At 39.9% G+C, this 21,643-nt stretch overlaps 1 protein-coding gene across 3 annotated transcripts in view; it reads right to left on the bottom strand.

Moving 5' to 3' along the window:
- Positions 1-18,920, bottom strand: part of RTN4 (reticulon 4) — a 68,745-nt gene extending 49,825 nt beyond the window's left edge. The window contains exons 1-3 of one of the 3 annotated variants that reach the window (XM_047743698.1): positions 18,112-18,920; positions 3,582-3,638; positions 516-2,903 (exon numbers count right to left, since the gene is read on the bottom strand). In XM_047743698.1, the coding sequence (XP_047599654.1) occupies positions 516-2,903; positions 3,582-3,638; positions 18,112-18,673 (3,007 nt within the window). In that variant the 5' untranslated portion in view covers positions 18,674-18,920. The remainder of the gene's footprint in view (positions 1-515; positions 2,904-3,581; positions 3,639-18,111) is intronic. The other 2 variants (XM_047743699.1, XM_047743700.1) reach the window with 2 other exon arrangements.
- Positions 18,921-21,643: the final 2,723 nt, after the last annotated feature.

Genomic DNA, 21,643 nt, shown 5'->3' with positions numbered 1-21,643 from the left:
ATACTTTTCAACAAAATGTCTGCTACTCAATATGCTTAACTCTATACGTATTACTGGTAAATACAGCAGTATATTGAAATACTGGAGACATGTTACAGAAATGTGGTTTCATAAAAATTTAAAATGAAGTAATTTCTGGGAAAACCATAGTAAATACATTTTAAAATATTTTGTTTTAATACCTCTTGCTCTTCATGCTATGAGCAAATACTGAAGGAAAAGAAAAGAAAAAAAGACATTAGCTGATTCTAATAAAATCTTCTAGTTCCATAGTATAATACAAAAAGGGGCAGCGAGTAATTGTGTGGAAAAAAAGTTACACACAAGGGCGAGTAATGAGTACAAGAGGAGTTAAAAAAAAACGCACTAAAACTTCTGAGACAGTAGAAAAGAATTCTTATCAATGTGATATATTAGAGACTATAAATGTAATATACTACAGAAAATGCAGTGGAATGTTCCATGATAAGTCAAAAGGTGGCAAGAAAGTACAAAACAATGTATGGACTGATTACCTGAAGTTTTACTCAGCTCTGCTGAAAATATAGCAGATGGTGATCTGTTCTCTTGCTCTGTATCAGAAGGGGTTTTTTTCTCAGCTTCTTTCACAAGAACTGTGGGTTTGACTATACTGCCTATTTCTGTTTGAGTGGCCAAAGGAGAAACATCTGGAGGCAGTAAGGGCACCTTCGAAATATCAGACCTATCTTTGAAGAGTTCATCTGGGACATGGACTTTATCTTCCTCTTTAGGTTGTACATTCTTGAAAGAAAGGTCATGAGGGAACTCTGAGCCAGGTAATGACCCAGCTTCATCCTGGACATTAGCAATCTCATATTTGTGGGATACTTCTAGATCAGTATATTCCCCGGTTAATTTAGGAGAAGAATCAGTTTTAGAACTGACAAATGTAGGGAACTCATCTATAATCTCAATTGGAGATGAATCTGAAAATGTTTCACTCTCCCTTACTTTTGCTTCCTTAGCAATAAATACGCCGTCATCTGAATAAACTGCAGTACTGAGTTCCTTCATCTGCAAAGGAATTTTCTCCTTTTGGGTTAGTGCTGAAACTTCGGGAGATAAGGCATCTTTTGTGGTATCTAAATTGGGCTGAAAAGATTCTAAATACGGCTTTCCCCCCTCAGGTGGTCGTGAAGCACTGAGTTTTTCCTTAGTTTCATGTTCCATCACTGACTGAGAAGTGTCCATGAGATTTTCATTCACAAGTATCACAGCTTCATCCTGTTTTGGTGGAACTTCAGGTATTGAATCATCACTAAATAAGTCCACCGGTTCGGAATCAGGTGAGGAATCCTCAACTAACTCAGAATGATCAGCCACTGGCTGTGCAACTTTTGCTATTTCTGAGTAATCGGAGAAATCGGAAGATGGTTCAGTAGAGAGCTTTGTTTCTTTAATTAAATCACATGCAATAGATATATAAGGAGTTTCTGTTTCTTGAACAGCTACGTTAGTACTTTCAGGCTCTTTCATTTCTTCCTTTATTCCTGATACATTTTTTAGGGATACATTCATGGCCTCTTCATACGGTGGGGGATTTTCCGGCTCAGGTTTTCTGCTTTCATACTTAGCAGAAGGAGGAGCTTCTAGCTGGGATGAACTGGGCTGCGCGGCGGGAGCAGCAGCACCAGGAACTTGAGAATTTAATGGTGCTTCCATAACAATGTCAGGCAACACCGGTGAAGGAGTGGCTTCAGATTCTTCAAAAGACGGGCAAAGCTGAGACGCCACAGGGTAGAGCGACTCCTGCAGGGCTTCTGATGTTTGAACCAAGTCCATTTTTGTTTCAAAAGCAATCTTTGTACCTGTAGCTTCATTCAATTCACTTTCACACGCTTCCTGTACTAAGTCTGGGGTTAGACCTTCAGCCATGCTTGCCACTACTTCCGCAGTCACTTTTGACACACTGTCTGTTGTGACATAATCGGCCTCAGAATCCTGTGTGGCTACAAGGAAAGGGTTTGATGTTTTGGTACTAAAATTCTTCTCTGTTACAATCTGGGCCTTTTTTTCTTCTATCTTTTTTTCATCTGTCTTATTTTCTGAAGTATGATCTTCCAACAAAGGAAAGATGTTTGTCGAAAGGTTTTCAGTTGCTGTTGGGTTAAAAGGAGCACATGTGATATATGCTCCTGAACCATCTTTCACAGCTTCTGGTGTACTGGGAAAAGAAGTATCATCATTACTGCTTTCACTATCTTTTTCATGATTTGTTTGCTCAGGGCTATCAGCGAAACATTTCTTACCCACTTTACTCTCCAACATGCTCTCTACATTACCTTCATCACTATCTTGCTTATGAGTGTCTTTTACATCCCAAACTCGCTCAAATGGTTTGAAGTCTGCATATTCTTCCCTCATAGGAGCTTCTGCTGCAATTCTCTTTTCAATGAAACTGTCCTTTGTTTTTTCTGGAGACATAACTTTGTCCTCCTCTTTAACTGATTTATTAGTAAGGGCTATGGGTAACTCTTGTTGATTACGAAGAACGTTATTACTAACTAAATCCTCTTTTTCATCTTCATTCTCTTCCCTAGGATTTGCTACTATTATAGCAGATTCTGCTTTTGGAGAGCCACTGAATGATAAACTCATTTCTGAGTATTCCAATTGTGAAAACTTGGCTAAATCTCTGTCTACAAATGGATTTTTTGCCTTCTCTGTGAACTCTTTAGAAGCTTCAGTTGAGGTTTCTTGAAGTGTTCCTTCGGTGCATGATACTGGTAAATTACCAAGATATTCATGTTCTTTAAAAGAAGCAGCTGAGAGGGGAGACAGAGAAGGAAGAGAAGCAGCAGTTTCAAGCAGGACAGATGGAAAATCCTCTTGACCAGCGGAAACAGTGTTACCTGGCTGCTCCTTCAAGTCCATAATTTTTTCTGTGACCATGGACAGAAAGGAAAGTTAGAGAATGCCAGCGTTCTCAGAGTTAATGCAAGTTTTAGGACAGATTCAAAATACGGTTAGTAAAGAGTTAATGTTAACTAAAATTAAATGTTAATAACAATAAATAATCAAGTAGTCTTGAATCATTACTGAAAAAAATTAAAGCTATTGTCAATAAAACGTGCATGGCTACAGAGCCAATTATATGCTATGAAAAGGCAAAAATTGAGTCTCTGAGGAAAAAATCTCCAGTATAATCAATTGAGAAAAGCTACTTCTAACAAGTTTTAGAGGAAGACAAAAAAGAATTTGAGAAGAGTTTGACAGTGCAGAAAAGACACTGAATAATTAAATTTTTAAAAGAGTGGCATTCATTTCTATGAAAGCCTTTCAGCTATAAGTGCATTTGGAAAAAAGGACTAGTCAATATATAAATATAAATCAAGGGTCCAAGAATTCCTTATATATATATATATATCCAATTTATTGGTTCTGTCCACTTTTCTCTTGGATATACATATAAAATATAAATTTCAACTTTTTCAATAGACAAACATTCTTGGAACCATGCTAATTTTTAGTAAACTCAAACCACTCTGTACAGAATTAATAAAACTAAAGAGTTAAAGTTAGAATACACAGAGGATAAAAGGCTAGCAGAAAGAACTTGCCTGCAGAGGAGTGTATCACAGGCTCATATGCAGCAGGAAGAGCAAAAAGTGTCTCATCTGAAAAACAAATAGAATATAACCTCAGCAGAAATAAAGACAGAGTTTGAAGGAGACTAAAGGTAAGAGGAGCAAGCAAGGGTTCAGTTTGTAATGAGTTAACACAAAACTTTTACAAAGAAAAAGCCAAGATGGAAAAGAAAAAGTAGTACTATCAGTAGTACCATTAATTCAGATTATCATATATATTACAAAGATGATTAAATGATATCCACAGAACCTATCATTTCTCAAGAGGCAATAATATGTTTATGTTAAAGAAATTTCATAAACCAAAGTGATTTTAAGATACTATTTTTCTCAGTTAATACATGGCATCCAAACTTTTATTCACATTTTCGGATAAGTAAATTTTTTTGCCCTAATCAAGGCCAAAATTTTAAAAATGCATTTGAATAAAATTAATAATTACTTTTGCTTAATCCTTTTTTATTAGCATATGTTCAGCTTAGAAGAACACTTTCAGAAAATCATGCATATGTTCTTATATTCCAGGTTGTCTATCTCTAAAGGAAAACATTCCAATAGTCACTGTACACTAGTCTGTGAGAATATTAGTGCTGCGTACCACTGTTCAAATTGCAAAGAAAACACTAATTGTCATTAGGAAGATAATTATTATCATCAGTCTTATTTTGTTTAAAATTAACATTGAGGGATACCTGTTATTCTTTTTTTTTTTCTTTTTTTGAGAGAGAGAGAAAGAGAGAGCACGCACACATCATCAGGGAGAGGGGCAGAGGGAGAGGAAGAATCTTAAGCATGCTCCACACTCAGTACAGAGCCTAAAGTGGATCTCATGACCCTGAGATCATGACCTGAGCCAAAAATCACGAGTCCAATGTTGAATCCACTGAGCCACCCAGGCATCCCAAGGGATACTTGTTATTCTAAGTGTTTTACATGCGGGAAAACACTTTTGTTGTAAGTGGAGTTAATATCCCCCATTTTACGGGTTAAAAACAACCTGTAATTGTTGGGAGGTCATTAGGATTACAGGAGGTCATGACAGCGGTACCATAGTCTGATAGGGTTAGTGCCTTTATAAGAAAAGACACTAAAGAGCTTGCTCATGCCTGTGTGACAACACTTCCTCATTGTCCCCGCTTCTCCTCTCCCTCTCTCGGAGCAACATTAAGAAGTCATGTGAGTGAGTGCACAGTGAGATGGCAGAGATAAGCCAAGAAAAGAGGCCTCAGAATGAAACCTACCCTGACTAAATCTTGATCTTAGACTTTCCAGCCTCCAGAATTGTGAGAAATAAATTTCAGTTGGTTAAGCCACCCAGTCTATGGTATTTTGATGTGGCAGCCCGAGCCAACTAATAAACTACATATTGGCATATTAAGCTTGCACAATGTCACTTTATAGCTGCAGTTGGAAGATCCTGAGCTAAAGATCTACTGTGGTTTACACTAGAGAAAGGACTCTAGCAAAAGACAATTTGAAATAGCTTGAGGAATGACAGGAAGATATTCCTTTAGTGTAGAGGACCTAATAAATCTGAACATTTCTTTTTTTTTTTTTAGGATTTATTTATTTATTTATTTATTTGACAGATATCACAAGTAGGCGGGGGGCGGGGGGAGCAGGCTCCTTGCTGAGCAGAGAGCCCAATGCAGGGCTCAATCCCAGGATCCTGAGACCATGACCTGAGCTGAAGGCAGAGGCTTAACCCACTGAGCCACCCAGGTGCCCCTAAATCTGGACATTTCTATCTGGAAGGACAACCTAGGCAAGGTTGATCAATAGAAAAAAAACAGAGATATGGCTATCATGAACATGGACATGTCTCCCAAAGTCATCCCCCTTGGTGAATAAGAGTTAAGCTCACAATGTCATATAAATTTTAGATAAATCCACATTGGGCATGATACCATATCTGAAGGATTCTCAGACTAGATAATGAGGGGAAAATCCATGGTATACATTTAAAAAGGTTTTCTATAACTAAAACAATAGGTTGGATGGGCAACTCATCCAAATCAGTAAGTCAAACCACCTTCTGAGATTTTATAACACATACACATGTGTACACACCTTTTTTTTTTTTTTTAAGATTTTATTTATATGAGAGAGAGAGCGTGTGGGCAGAGGGATTGGGGAGCAGAGGGAGAAGGTCAAGCAGACACTGCACTGAGCTAGGAGCCTGATGTGGAGCTTGATCTCAGGACCCCGAGATCATGATGTGAGCCAAAATCAAGAGTTGGAGGCTCAACAGACTGAGCCACCCAAACGCCCCAGTGTGTACACACTTCCAAAAGACAACTTACTATGTGATCGTCTTTAATACAGTTTCTCTTTTATAAGATGAGAGAATCTGAGAATTCCTTTCAGTTAAAATAACATATTATAATCTTACACAAAACAGATTTGGGGATCAAAGAGCAGAATGAAATAATTACATAGGTGCTCCATTTAAATAAAAGGTAGCAACTCCTTAACAAAATGGTTGTTTTTTCATCTATTTAATATAATTAAAAGTTACTAATGCAGGGGCACCTGGGTGGCTCAGTGGGTTAAGCCGCTGCCTTCGGCTCAGGTCATGATCTCAGGGTCCTGGGATCGAGTCCCGCATCGGGCTCTCTGCTTGGCAGGGAGCCTGCTTCCTCCTCTCTCTTTGCCTGCCTCTCTGCCTACTTGTGATCTCTGTCTGTCAAATAAGTAAGTAAAATCTTTAAAAAGGAAAAGAAAATAAAATGCTGATATGCCAGCTATTATCACTGCTATAAGTAATAAAGTCCTTTGTCCCTGACCCAGGCATCTGTGTCTACTGCCAGCATTCAAGAAACTATGGCAAGCTATCCTGTTAGCTTGTTATGGGATAAACACTATGTTTCCAACCCTAAAATGCCATTTTCCATATTGCTCTCTAGACTGAATGCAATCCCAATCAAATTCCCAGCAGACATTTTCTAGACATGAACAAACTGATTCTAAAATATGTTTGTCAATATAATGGACCTAGAAAGAACAAAACTATTTTGAGGGAAAAAAAGCGAAATTTGGAGTAGGCATACTACTTGATTTTTAGACTACTGCAAAGCTATAGCAAACAGTATTGGTATAAGGATACCAAAAAATAGATAAACAGAACAAAATAGATGTACAAACACAGACATACTTATATGGCCACTGATTTTCAACAAAGGCACCAAAACAATAGAGCAAGACAAATTCTTTCAAAAAAAAAAAAAATCTCTGGGATAGCTGAATATCTATATGAAAAAAATAAATCCCAAACTGTAACACTTCCACAGACAAACATTAATTCAAGATGTATCTAGATTTAAACATAAAAGCTAAAACTATAAAGCTTTTGAAAAAAAAATAGAATATTTTCACAACCTTGGAGTAGGCAAAGATGTCTTGGACAGCACACAGAAAGCACTAACCGTAAAAACTGATAAATTAAGAATTCTTCAGAATTAGAAAATCATACTAATCAAAAGAAACCATCAGTAAAAGTAACAGGCAAGATACAGATTAGAATATATTCACAATGTATAGATCTGACAGATGACTTTTATCCAGAATATATTAAGAACTCCCTATGAGCAGTAAGAAAAAGACATACAAGGGGCGCCTGGGTGGCTCAGTGGGTTAAAGCCTCTGCTTTCGGCTCAGGTCATGATCCCAGGGTCCTGGGATCGAGCCCCACGTCGGGCTCTCTGCTCAGCGGGGAGCCTGCTTCCTCCTCTCTCTCTGCCTGCTTCTCTGCCTACTTGTGATCTCTGTCTGTCAAATAAATAAATAAAATCTTTAAAAAAAAAAAAGACATACAAGACAATGTAACAACAGGCAAATTAAAATTACTTGGACACTTCACAAAAGAAAACATACAGGTAGCCAATAGACATGTAAAAGTCCTCTAATTCAGGGCGCGTAGGTGGCTCAGTGGGTTAAAGCCTCTGTCTTGGGCTTGGGTAATGATCCCAGGGGTCCTGGGATTGAGCCCCAAATGGGGCTCTCTGCTCAGCGGGGAGCCTGCTTCCTCCTCTCTCTCTGCCTGTCTCTCTACCTACCTGTGATCTCTGTCTGTCGAATAAATGAATGAAATCTTAAAAAAAAAGTTCTCTAATTCATTAATGATTAGGGAGATCTAAATTAACACCACAATGAGAAACAATTATGAATCCACCAGAATGGGTAACATGAGAAAGACTGATATCAAATATTGGTGAGAATGTGAAACCACCACAACTCTCCTATTGTGAGTTGGATGGAAATAAATTGAGTTGATGGAAGTAAAGGACTCTGGAGAACAGTCTGGTAATTTCTTATAAAGTTAAATATATACTTAGCCCATGACTCAGCAATTCTAACCAGTTACTCTTATTCATTCTACTCTCTTTACCAAGAGAAATGAAAACCTATGTCCACAAAAGACCTATGCAAGAATGTTCATAGCATTCTTTTGTCCATAGTAGCCAGAAGCTATAAATAATCCAAGTCCATCAACAAGTGACTAATTCAACTATGGTATAGTCTTATCATGGAATACTACTTAGCAGTAAAAAGGAACCAACTACTGATACTTGCAACATCATTGATAAATCTTAAAAACATACTGAAAGCAAGTAATCAGACATAAGAGTACACACCATATGATTCCATTCACATGGTGCAATATAACAGGCAAAATTAATCTGCAGTGAAAGAAATCAGAACAATGTTGCTTAGGACTGGGGGCTGCTGGAGGAAGGTCGGAACAAGAATTGAATTTAATTGACTGCAGGGCCCAGGGGATCTTTCTGGGATGATGTAAATGTTCTCTATCTTGACAGTGGTGCGGGTTAATGAGGGGATACACTTGTCAAAACATAAAACTGCTATAACTTAAGATCTATGTATTTTACTGTATATAGATTATATCTTAATACAAACATTAAAATGAAAAAAAGTATATGAGCATTCTTTAACCAATAAAATTTTGAGAGATAATCCAAGTGAACAAGGAACAGTTAATGAGACATAAAACAAATCAATCCATTGTAATATGTAGACTTTTGAATTCTTTTTTTAAAAAACTGGTGAAAAAATAAAAACAAAAAAAGACCATTCACAACATATACACACTAAATGGTTATTTGATAACATTAATTTTTGTGAAATATATTGGGGAACCATCTGATTATTGGGTGTTCCAGTTATGTCTGGCAAAAAGGAGTAGTTACAGTTTGCAAAAATCTTTATGAGGGTGTGGGATTGGGAGAATGGACCATGGGTTGATGGCTATTGGGACTCAGTGACAGCTAAGTCAACTTTCATTCACTATTCTGTCTTTACATTTCAAATTTTCTACAACAAAAAGTATAAATAACTTTTTAAATCCCTCCAAAAGAAACAAGGCAATGTAAACATACTAAAATTCTATCATAATAGAAGCAATTTTAACCAGTTTTACCCACAACTCTTTTAGCAATTAAAATATGTATGTTTGATTCTATCAGTGCTAAACTTAACTGTAGCTCCTGATGAACATGTTCCATTAACAAAACTTTAGTTAAGAGGGTCAAAAGAAAGTTTCGTGGAATAAAGGGCACCCAGATGGCTCAGTCAGTCAAGCATTCTACTCCTGATGTCAACTCAGGTCCTGATCTCCACACTGTTTGACTAAGCGCTGCCTTGGACTCTGTGCTCAGCAGGGAGTCTGCTTGAGATTCTCCCTCTCCAGCTCTCTGTTTTTATCAAGTTGCTCTGCATAAAAATTAAAGTAGCAGAACTTGATAGATTTCATATTAAACCTTTCTATAATTTAAAGATTTTATTTATTTATTTGACAGAGAGAAATCACAAGTAAGCAGAGAGGCAGGCAGAGAGAGAGGAGGAAGCAGGCTCCCTGCTGAGCAGAAAGCCCAACGCGGGGCTCGAACCCAGGACCTGGGATCATGACCTGAGCCGAAGGCAGCGGCTTAACCCACTGAGCCACCCAGGCGCCCCTAAACCTTTCTATAATTTAACATTGATGTCGATTAGTTGAAACTGAGAAGTTTTAAAGGCTATTTATGAAAGGGATTTACATGGTTTAATTTCCTTAAAACAAAGAAAAAAATTTTAAGGAAATTCCTTTCTTTTTTGAGATCAAAGACTGCAGTAGCTTTAAGAAATGTTTTTCAGGGTACCTACGTTGTACAGTTGGTTAAGCAACTGACTCTTGGTTTTAGCACAGGTCAAGCTTTCATGATTCGTGGGAATTGACCCCTGCATCAGGCTCAATGTTCAGTGAGGAGTCTGCTTAAGTTTCTCTCTCCCTCTCTCACTCTCTGCTCCCCCTCCAATGCTCTCTCTAAATAAATAAGTAAATCTTTTTTTTTTTAAGATTTTATTTATTTATCTGACAGAGATCACAGGTAGGCAGAGAGGCAGGCAGAGAGAGAGGAGGAAGCAGGCTCCCCGCTGAGCAGAGAGCCCGATGCGGGGCTTGATCCCAGGACTACTGGGATCATGACCCGAGCCAAAGGCAGAGGCTTTAACCCACTGAGACACCCAGGCGCCCCAATAAGTAAATCTTTAAAAAAATGTTTTTCATGCTCTAGGTCAGGTTTACCTAGCTCTATCAAAACATTGAGATAAATAAGTCTAATAGTGGCACCTTCCAATTACTCAAGTCAAAAGTCAATCTGTAAAACTGGAGACAAAAAATATGCAGGCCAACCTAGAACCCAATTAAGATTTTTTCTCTTTTCACAAAAGATGTTGACAAGTAGGTAAGTTTACAATCACTCCTACAGTACAATCACAAGACTCCTCCGGTTTTAAGTCGGCAGAAAGTTTTTTACAACAAGGGTCTTGTATTTTTCCCTTTATCTGCTACATGCAGTTCTCATAAATTCTCTCTACTCATCGTTTTATAATGTAGTCTTTTTAAGATTTTATTTATTTATTTGACAGACAAATAGGCAGAGAGGCAGGCAGAGACAGAGAGAGGAGGAAGCAGGCTCCCCGCTGAGCAGAGAGCCTGATGCGGGGCTGGATCCCAGGACCCTGGGATCATGACCCGAGCCAAGGCAGAGGCTTTAACCCACTGAGCCACCCAAGAGCCCCTCTACTCACCTTTTTGTCCCCATATCTAGCCCTAAGCCTGGCTTTAAAAGAAAAGAGGAAAAAAAAAAAAAGGGAGTATGCTAATTTTTTAACTAACACTGAACTTCTAAGGGACCACCAAGATAACCCAACAACTGCTACATCTGTTTAAACAACAAAACTTTAAGAGCCGCCTTCTCACAATTGCATCAGTCAGAAGAACAAGCTATTAAAGAAATCATGTTTCGTTTTGTTTTTAAAACTAGTGGGCCACTTAAGGATTCAAAGACTGCTAAAACAATAATCCAATATTTAGTAGCTACAGCTCTAACTACAAGAGTATAGAGAATGTTTCTTCCCTTCTCAAGTAGGGTTTTGTGTTTTTTTTGTTTTTTTTTTTTTTTTTGAGAAACCAAAAAATGAGATGACTTCTTTTTACCAGTCTATATGCATGATCAAATGAAAAGAGGAGGCCAAATACCTATATAACCCAGAATTTCAAGTGTTTCATGCTAAGTAGGCCAGAATACTTAACAATTGCCTTTTAAAGCCTTTATTTCACATAATTATAAACTAATTTTTAAAAATACACATTAATAAAAACCAGGTTTGTAGAAAAAATATGTAATATCAATCAAAAAACATACATCAATTCTCCCCTAAATTAATGAATAAATTTAATGTAATCACACTATAATTCCGATAGAGGGAGAGGGGATTAAATAAACAAATTTTAAAGATAAAGTAGAAAACTATACATGCATAGATAGCCAGAAAAAATAATTCTGGAAAATGCTATCACCTAGTATTTCATTTGAAAGTTATAGCAATTAAAACAGTTTGGTCCTATACATGAAAAGACAAAGACATGGAACAGAAGAGGAAATATTTCACCCATTCTACAAGCATATGACGAAAGCGTCATTTTAAGAGTAAAGATAAGATGGATGATTCAACACAAATGGCGTTTGGAAAAATGAGAAATCATGTTAAATACTAAAATTATATCACTACTTTACTCCCTAAAATAAAATAAACTGTAGGGAATGAAAGAATTAAATGTTAAAATGAAATCATAAAAATCATAAAAGTACTAAGGGAAACATGGGAGCATCTTTTACAATCTTAGAAGTCTTCCTAAGAATTACACAAAACTCAATGACTTGTATGACTCAAAAGCAAAAAAGAAAATGATAAATCTGACTACAAAAAATTTCTGCACCAAAAAATATGCCAAAGATCAAAATACAATAACCAATCATGAAAAAAGTTTTCAGAACACAACAAAAGGCTAATTTCCTTACAATAGATGAAGTGTTCCTAAGTCTGTGAGAACAAAAACCTAAAGGAAGAATAGTCAAAACCTGTGATCAGAAAAAAACTTACTGGGACATAAGCCAAAAAAATACTCCAAAATGTAAAAAAAAAAAAAAAAAGAAAGAAAATTTCCTAAGCCATTTACTAGTCTTACCAATACACTGTAATGGTAAAGGCATAAGGAAAACGGTACTCTAAGCACAATAGTGGTGTGAATAGAGGCTCCAATAACTCTTTGTAATACAATTTGGCATTATCAAAGTTTTAAACACAGATACCTCCTGAACCAGAATTTCTACTTGCATGAATTTATTCTACAACACATATAACAACATGTATTCCCAAAGAAATATATATGTGTTAACAGCAACATTATTTATAACAAAAAGTTGAGAAAAACCCAATTAACCACCCATAAGAGATCCATCAATGATTCATCCATAAGAATTCATGAGAGAAAATATTGTAATTCTAGGGCTACAGAGAATTTGAAGGTCAGTTTTCATCTATAATATCATATTCATTCAACAAATCTCTTGAGTGCCCACACCACATCTAAGGCACTGTGCTCAGCAATAAAGATAGGTCACATCGACCTTTTCCTCAATGGAAAAAAGTAACATAACCCCTTACCCAAAGGAGCATACCATCTGGCAGAGAACAAAAATGAGTAAACATACCATTACCATATATGGTATGATACATACAATGAGATAAGAATAGAATGTTATGAGAATACATGAGCAAAGCAACTTAAAAATAATCACCATTCCAAAAACAAAACAAACAGCTTAAACGTAAAATGATTAACTCCTCCTTTAGAGTTAAAAAGAATCATTACCCACCAGTCTAAGAAGAAATTAGCATCAGTAAAGCTGGGTCCCACCTTTTTGCATGTCTATGTCTCACAGGAGCCAGCCACAAAAGTCACATTCACCCTTTTAAACACTGAAGAATTATGGTCTGCCCTTACAGTTTCCATTTCTGATGCTGTCACCCCCAAAGGGACCTTCTAGATTCTGTATTTAGAAAAGGAACAAAAAGTCTCAAAGAATGTACTGTAAGACTAGTGTATCTACAACATTACTTCTAATTAATCAGAAGTTTCAGGAAAGAAGTATCCACTGAGTAGGTACTTTTTCCTGGGCTAGCACAGTACCTTTAAAATGTGCCATTTAATCTGGGGCCTTGCATCAGTAGTGTTTCAAATAAATTGCTTTTTGATAGATTATGAAATAACTACACATAAAACAGAGCCAATTATTAGATAATAGATAATAGGCTCCTTTTTAGAAAATTTGTTTTATAAAGATAACAAATCTTGGGACGCCTGGGTGGCTCAGTTTGTTAACATCTGCCTTCTGCTCAGGTCATTATCCCAGGGTTCTTGGATTGAGTCCCGCCTGGCCTCCTCACTCAGCAGGGAGCTGGCTTCTCCCACTGCCTGCCATTCCCCCTGCTTATGCACTCTAATAAATAAATAAAATCTAAAAAAAAAAAAAAAAAGATAGCAAATATTCCAAGTTTACAGGAATATAGTGCTAAAATAGCATGTTTTTAAATACTATTCCTCATAATGTATTTATCAGCGGTTCAAGATATATCCACCACTTCATTTTAAAAAGGTTTGAGGGAGCTTGCCAGTTACTAAAAAGGGCTATAAATTTGACACAGAGCATGCTAGAAAGCAATCTAAAATGTAACTCAACTTATACATAAGGAGCATACCAGTTCCCAATTTTTATTCCCAGTCAGAAATTAGAAATGGCTGGGGCGCCTGGGTGGCTCAGTTGGTTGGGCAACTGCCTTCAGCTCAGGTCATAATTCTGGAGTCCCAGGATCGAGTCCCACATCGGGCTCCCTGCTCAGCGGGGAGTCTGCTTCTCCCACTGACCTCTCTCCTCTCGTGCTCTCTCTCATGCTCTCTCTCTCTCAAATAATTAAATAAAATCTTAAAAAAAAAAAAAGAAATTAGAAATGGCTTAACAAAAATTATTCAGAATCTGTAAATTCATCAGTTCTTTTCCTTGTTACCATTTTCAAAGGAGGACAGGGAATGGATAGGGTATGAGATAGCTCCTTCTGTAGAAGCAACTGCTTCCTGGTAGAGTCACATCACTGTTTACTTGAATTTTATATTAAGAATTAGCACTTAAGATTTTAAACTATACGTCATTTTAAATCTTTTAACATTTCTACTAGGTGCTCTTATGCCACTGTATCTAATCATATAATTAATGACTTTTAAAAAGACTAATAATTTTCAATCCCAAACCATAAGCTACATCTATGAGCAGCATTCAATTCTATACAAATTTCCATTTCAAATAACAAATTTGGACAGTCTCTGAAATTGATTTAGTAAGCACCAACATTCTTTTCTTTTTATTTACATCTTTTGCCTCCAAGTCCTATCAATTCTTCTTCCATAAAAACTTTTTTTTTTTATAGACTATTTATTTATTTGACAGACAGAGATCACAAGTAGGCAGAGGCAGACAGATAGAGAGAGAGGGGGAAGCAGGCTCCCTGCAGAGCACAGAGCCTGATGTGGGGCTCGATCCCAGGACACTGGGACCATGACCTGAGCCGAAGGCAGAGGCTTTAACCCACTGAGCCACCCAGGTGCCCCCATAAAAACTTTTTTTAACCTAACCATAAAAATAGAGATTTGCAGCCAAAAAACCATGCTTCTTGTAGTTTCTTATATTCTTCCCTTCTATTCCACTTTCACTGACTGAAACAGTAGTTAACTAGTTCAGGCTCTACTCATCTCTTTCAGAACTACTGCAAAAGCTTTCTAAATAGTTCCCTGTTCTTCTTTCCATCCTATCTTGAATATTGTCACCAATTCATTTTTTTTTTCTAACACTGCTTTTATGATGTCATGCCTCAGTTCAATAATCTCCAACGGCCTCCCATGGAATAAAGCAGTAATTCAGGACATGGGTAAAAAATAATGAAAGAACTTTACATTTTGGAAACAACACAAACATTTTTGTTTCATAATATAAATTACCAAAAGAGCAACTGTGGATGGCAGAGCATGGATTAAAAACAGGATGCTAAAACCCTTGTATCTTAATTTAGTAGTATTCAATATGCCTCAGAACCCAATCTACCACATTTTCAATCTTAACACTGGTTTAGAACATGCTCAGAGACCAGCTCAATGTCACGTTAATGATGTTTCATTTCCTTCAACACAATTTTTATCCAGAATTTTCCTCACGTTTCTTCAAAGCCCTTTAACCAACCACCTTCTCAAAGTGAAGCCAAATGTTTTCTCCGTGAAAAATGGTCATCAGGTGAGAGGCTTCCATCTCACTTCATTACTGCATCACAGTGGGCATGCTCCAAGCACAACAGAAAACAGCAAAATTACTACTTTCCTAGTGATGGGAATCGGAGTTTATTCAAAAATAATGTAAACTACAATGTAAATGCCCAAGTGTCAGGAATCTGCCCAACTCAGTAAATATAAGCCTCTTCCCATCGGGCTACTCTATGTTTTTAACCATGCCTTATACACTTCTCACCTTGTCTTTACTCCCATCAGTCCTCACAGGTCCTCCAAATCTTCAAAACCATATTTTTGCTCCAAAATCACAATATAACTATTAAGGAGCATATTTCTAAAATAAAGAATATCTTTAAAAAAAAAAAAAAAAGTAGAGCTCTTTACCTTGGCCTGGTAGAGACCCCAGATGATCTACGTTTAGCCCACCTCCCCATCCTCACCTGACACCAGTGTCTTGCAAGTTTTTCTCATTAGTCTTCTTACTAGACTTTCAAACACACAAAGCTAATTCCTGCCTCAAGGCTTTTGTCTTCCTATGGGTTGCTTGGAAATTTTTATCTGCAGCTCAAACCTCATCTCCTCATAAAACCACTCCTCAATGCTACCCTACTTAAAAACAGCCCCCACTCCCCCACACCCCAATCATTTTCCATACCATCATCCTTTTTATTTTCCTCATAACACTTATCACTATTCTGAGTTCCTTACTTATGTGCTTATTACCGTACTCCCCTCATGGGGAGCACATGTGTTTTGCTCATTGCTCATTGCTATACCCTCATAGCCTAGAATAGAACCAACCAGTCCCTTTATAGGTAATCAATCATCAGCTGAATGAATGAACAAACCGTTAAGAACCTAAGACTCGCAGAAATGGTTTAACTATCCATGAATAATCGTGATATTCAGTGGTTTACTAAATGAGTAAAGTTTTGAAATAGCTATCACCAATGCAGAATTAGGGAACTATATAGATAAGAGTCCCTGAGTAGGCACTATTCCCTGTCCTTTGTTTTTCAAATTTAGTATTCCAAAAGTCAAAATTCCAAAAGAATGCTGTCATCTCCTGAATCCCTAATGTTCAAAGATCAGAACTCTTCTCTTTGTTCCCATGCTGGTATACAAGATGACAAATCAGTATGCCATTGTTAATCATTAGATTTCCCACTTGCAAATTTTTTATTACTCTTTATTCTTCCACCTCCCCTTAGTTTCTCTTAAACGTGTTTTTTAATTCAGAAAAAGCAAAGATTGAGTTACTCCACATCTTCTAATATCTTAAGGACAATGATTAGTGTTTTGAGTATGGAATATGTCATTTGGGGTATGTCATTATCAAGATGTTATTCAGAAACATCACAATTGGCTTATTTCTCTGTTGTGGAGAAATGAACTGAAATACATTCTGTGATCTCAGATTGGTTTTCTTCTAGAAAATGAACCATTTCTAAAACCCTACAAGGCAATGAAGATCTCTCACCAAGCAATTAACACTACCAGATTCTCATCCTTTTATACATAAAGAAAGGTCCTACTGCTTGCTGGTGAGACCCTTTCTGCCCCCAAAGTGACAAGATACATGCTAGTAAGTTGGTAACTTGTCTAGTAAGATTCTCCATCTCTAACCAACTTGATTTTTTTCTCTTCCAAAATAAACAATTTCCCAAAATGAAAAGGGTAATAAAACAATGTTCCTTTATATATACATATATACACATATATATGTATATATACGAATTCAGGTACTAAACTGAATGAAAAGATTTGTTAATGTTTATAACTATGCAGATTTGTCCCTGTAGACCTAAACCACAGAACTTCTAAGAAATAGTATTTCTAACCACTACATGAAAATACCTTTCTCAAAACATTTCATTAAGTCTAGTGGCAAATCTGCCACAAATTCAACTGGCCTATCAGCGGTAAAAACACCACAGGTTTCCCTTCTTTAAGAATGTCAACCATTTTGCTTTTTTTCCTCTCCGATTCAATTATAATGCATCAAGAGCCTAAACCACACTGACAGCAATTCCTCTCACTCAGCAGCTGAGACCCTGGTAGAACTGCGCCCCCTCGGACCACCGATGCTCAGATCCCACTTCCCTGGCTCGTTTCAGCCCGGGAGTCGCCACATCACAGCGCGGATAAACTGGGCGGTGGCAGGACTTTGCCAGAACTCTCGCCTTCCCGATTCTCCACGCGCCACACCACTGGAGGCGCTCTCCCTTCACTGCAGTTGGGTCAGTGTGGATGTTTTCCACTGGGCCAGCTCCTCACCAGCGCCAAGAGTCCAAAGGGAGGGGAATGAGGCGCTGGGGGGCCACCCAAGCCAGGGAGAAGGTGAGGAGGGGGGCCAGGGCTCAATGCTGGCAAACAGACTAGCAGCAAAACTGCGCCTCTTCCCTAGGAGCAACCCAGACTGGTAGACAAAAGATGAAGGGCGCCAAGGCCTTTCCATCCTCACCCGGGAGCCTAACCAGCCCCATGTATCCGCAACCCTAGTTCATAGATACAGACCCAGCTCCTACTAGGGGTGGGTGCCTAACTTCCGGGACGCTGCAGAACAGGGACCAGAGGGAAGAAGCCCGGAGCAGGCGGGATGCACGTGTTCCCCGAAACCGAGACAGACAATAAAGAACAAGCCCGGTTTCCTTGGCCGCCCCACCCTGCTCCTGATGGCTCCTACCAGGGGGGGCGCCTTCGCCCGGAGGTCCACGGACAAAGCCCCTCGGGGCGGAGAGGAGGGCTCTGCCCGTGGCATCTGGGGGTGCACACAAAACACCGGAGGGGAGCGAGGGGCTGCGCGAGGCGGGAGGGCATGGCACTCACCCACTGAGCCTGAAGAGCCTCTGCGCTTGGGCGCGGCCGGGGTGGAGGGGGGCGCGGCGGGGGCCGGGGCGGGTGGGGTCCACGCGGGCTCGGCCTGAGGACTCACGCTGGCCGGAGGAGGAGGGGGAGGCCGGGCCGGAGGCTCATCGTCCTCGGGGAGCTTGGAGGGCAAGGCTGCGGCAGCGGAGGGCAGGGAAGGCGCGGGCACCGCAGGAGACACAGGGCTCGAGTCCCAAGACGGCGGCCGCTCCGGGGCGGCGGGGGGCGCGGCCGGCAGTGGCCCCCGGGGCGCCGGGGGCACGAAGTCACTGCCGAAGTCCAGCAGGGGCGCGCCAGCGACGGGGGCGGTGGGCACCGGGGCTGCCGACAGCCCGGTGGCGGGCTTCCTCTCCAGCACCTCCAGCTCCTCCAAGTCCTCGTCTTCCTCCTCCTCGTCTTCCTCCTCCTCGTCTTCCTCCTCGTCCTCGGGCTCCCTCACGAACTGGTATTTGAAGGGGGGCTGAGGCCGGGGCGGGCTGTCCGAGGATGAGGAGACCAGAGGCGACTGGTCCATGTCTTCCATGGCTGGCGGGTTGGAGATGATGCTGCAGCTGCTGTCTCCACGGGACGCTTCTCCTCAGAGCCGCGGGCGGTTGTGGGGGTTGGGTAGGACTGAAGGGGCAGGGCCGAAAGAGCCCAGAGACCTGCAGTGGCGAAGGCTCCCGGAACAATGAGACTGCTCCTCCTGCCTCTGCGCCCGTGATGCGCCACCCGCCCCGTCCCCAGTTGCCGCCACCGCCCAGAAAAGCGAAGGAGAGAGGCCAGCGGATTCTCCGCCCACTTTGGCGTGACTTACCCTCCCTGGCAGGGAGAGGCAGGGACTGGCGCGGGAGGAAGAAGCCAATCGCCTACGGGATAGAAACGATGGGCAACCAGTCAGTCCAATGGCAAGAGAAAGAGAGATAGGTGGGTGGAGCCTTTTGTACTTCCTCTCTCCTACCGGCTGGGGTGAGTTCGATGGGAGGGGTTTGGAACTGGGAACCCCACCCTTCCCCTTGGATAGACGCGGGGTGGGCTGGGGTCTTGGCTTTGCTCAGAGCTGGAGGTCGGTCTGCAGTTCCAGTGCTGCGTAAGCTTGCGGCAGGACTGGCTGCCTACCCGGAAGGATTGAGGGTTCCTCGCCCACACCTCCGGAAGGGCGTTATCCTGGGGGACTAGGGGTGGTAACTTTCCACCCAGGAAAGGGAAAAACCCAGAGTAGAGAAAGGTAGTGTGAAGTAGGCCCTAGGATTTAAGTATACGCTAAGTATTAAAAGATTTTGAAATAAAAAGATTACATTTTCAAATTTAAATTATCAGACCAACTCATCACTACTACTTTCACCACCTTAAAGAAAAAAAATATATTTATGGCGGGGGGGCGGTGTTGGTGAAGCTTTAAGGTCGTTCTCCGTCCAAACTGCAGACCCTGCATGAGGTAGGCAAAACAGCTGGGCTTGGACAGTCTGGAGGACTGGGGCCATTTCAGAGTCAGCTCATTCAGAAGGGTTTGGGGCTCTGCCTGCTGCTGGACTCCTACATGGTAGAAAGATGAGTCACCCAAACAGAGAAAGAGAGAGGAGGAAAGTGGAAACAAAACGATGCCTTGGAAGGCAAATTTGATTCACATTACATTTCAGTCACCTAAGGCTCATGAGTCAACATTTCAGATGATTCAGGCCTTCTGAGAGTCAGGAAGGCCAGTACTCATTTGTTTGATATGCTGGAATGAGTGTGATCCCCATTCCACTTTTTCCAAAACTGGAAAGGAAGTTTAAAGGAAAGTGGCCGCAGAACATACAAGTATCAGCATGCAAAGGTTTAGAGAGCCCCTTTAATGTTTCTGGTATACCTTACAAAAATATGCACTGCATTCCTATTCCAGAGGCCCTGGAGACAGGATAACCTGCTTTCAGATTGCTCACAGTCTAGGACTGTGCTGTCCAGTATCTTAGTCACAGGCCACTTGTGGCTATTTAGCACTTTAAGTGTGACTAGACTGAAATGTATTTAAAGTGCACACTACAGGGGGACCTGGGTGGCTCAGTCAGTTAAGCATCCCACTCAATTTCAGCTCAGGTCATGATGTCGGGGATGGGATCCAGGCCTGGGTCAGGTTCTTGGCTCAGTGGGGAGTCTGCTAGAGATTCTCTCTCACCCTCTCCCTCCATCCTTCCCCCCAAAATAAATCAATCTTTAAAAAAAAAATGCACATTAGATTTTGAGTGTTAGTACAGAAAAACTAAACATCTCGATTTTATATGGTTATATTTTGTAACTGATATTGTCAATATATTGGAATAAGTATAAATTATTTTTACTTTTTTTCTTTCTAAATGCAGCTCTAGAATATATTAAATACACATATGATCATATCATATTTCTATTGGACACTGCTGGTCTAAATGATTAAGAAATTTTGATTGCCATGGGGAATCATTGGTTATTTAAGCAAATTCTTAGCTCAAACTAATTAATATTACTCTAGGCTTAATTTAGGTATTAAAAAAGTAAGGTGGTTGGCGAAGGAAGGAGGAGAGTTGAATAGGTGGAACAGAGAGAAAAAGAGATTTTTAGGGCAGCGAAACTATTCTTATATATGATACTATAATGGTGGATATGTAACATTATTCATTGGCAAAAACCCACAGAACTACACATCACAGAGTGAACCCTAATGTAAACTGTGGACATTAGTTAATGCAAATAACACATCAATACTGATTCATCGCTTGCAGCAAATGTACACCAATGCAAGATGTTAGTAATAGGGAAAACTGGTTGGAGAGGAGGCATGGGAGTGTATGAGAACTCTTTATACTTTCTGTTCAATCTTTCTGTAAAAATTAATACTTCTCCAAGAAACAAAATTTATTCGTTCTTAGAAAAGTGACAGATAGAAGATTTCCTGGGAACGTTACCTGACCAAGTTAATTACCAACAATCCAGAGATGCCAGAGTGGCTCAGTCAGTTAAGCACCTGCCTTTAGCTCAGGGCATGATCCCAGGATGCTGGGGTCAAGTCCTGCCTCAGAATCCTTGCTTAGCGGGGAGCCTGCTTTTCCCTCTGCCTGCCACGTCCCTGGTTTGTGCTCTTTCTCTGTCAAATAAATTAATAAAATCTTTTAAAAAATTATCAATATGTTCAGGACCTGGCATATCCATTCCACAAAGACAAATTTGTTTTATTTCTACACAATGGCTATGAGGTGCTTTGAGTTTGTTTTATTTCTGAAGAGTAGGAAGAGAGAAATATTAATGTGGAATTTTGAGATGAAAGTTTAATGCCAAACTAAAAATTTTAAACAAAACAGATTCCTACAATGATAACTAAAATAGTCATGTTTCCAGTATTTGTCAAAAATTATCAAAAATAGGGACGCCTGGGTGGCTCAGTTGGTTGAACGACTGCCTTCGGCTCAGGTCATGATCCTGGAGTCCCGGAATCGAGTCCCGCATCAGGCTCCCAGCTCCACGGGGAGTCTGCTTCTCCCTCTGACCTTCTCCTTGCTCA

The sequence above is a fragment of the Lutra lutra genome, chromosome 9 (genome assembly GCF_902655055.1).
Source record: "Lutra lutra chromosome 9, mLutLut1.2, whole genome shotgun sequence".
Classification (NCBI taxonomy): domain Eukaryota; kingdom Metazoa; phylum Chordata; class Mammalia; order Carnivora; family Mustelidae; genus Lutra; species Lutra lutra.
This window is presented reverse-complemented; position numbering and strand designations above follow the sequence as displayed.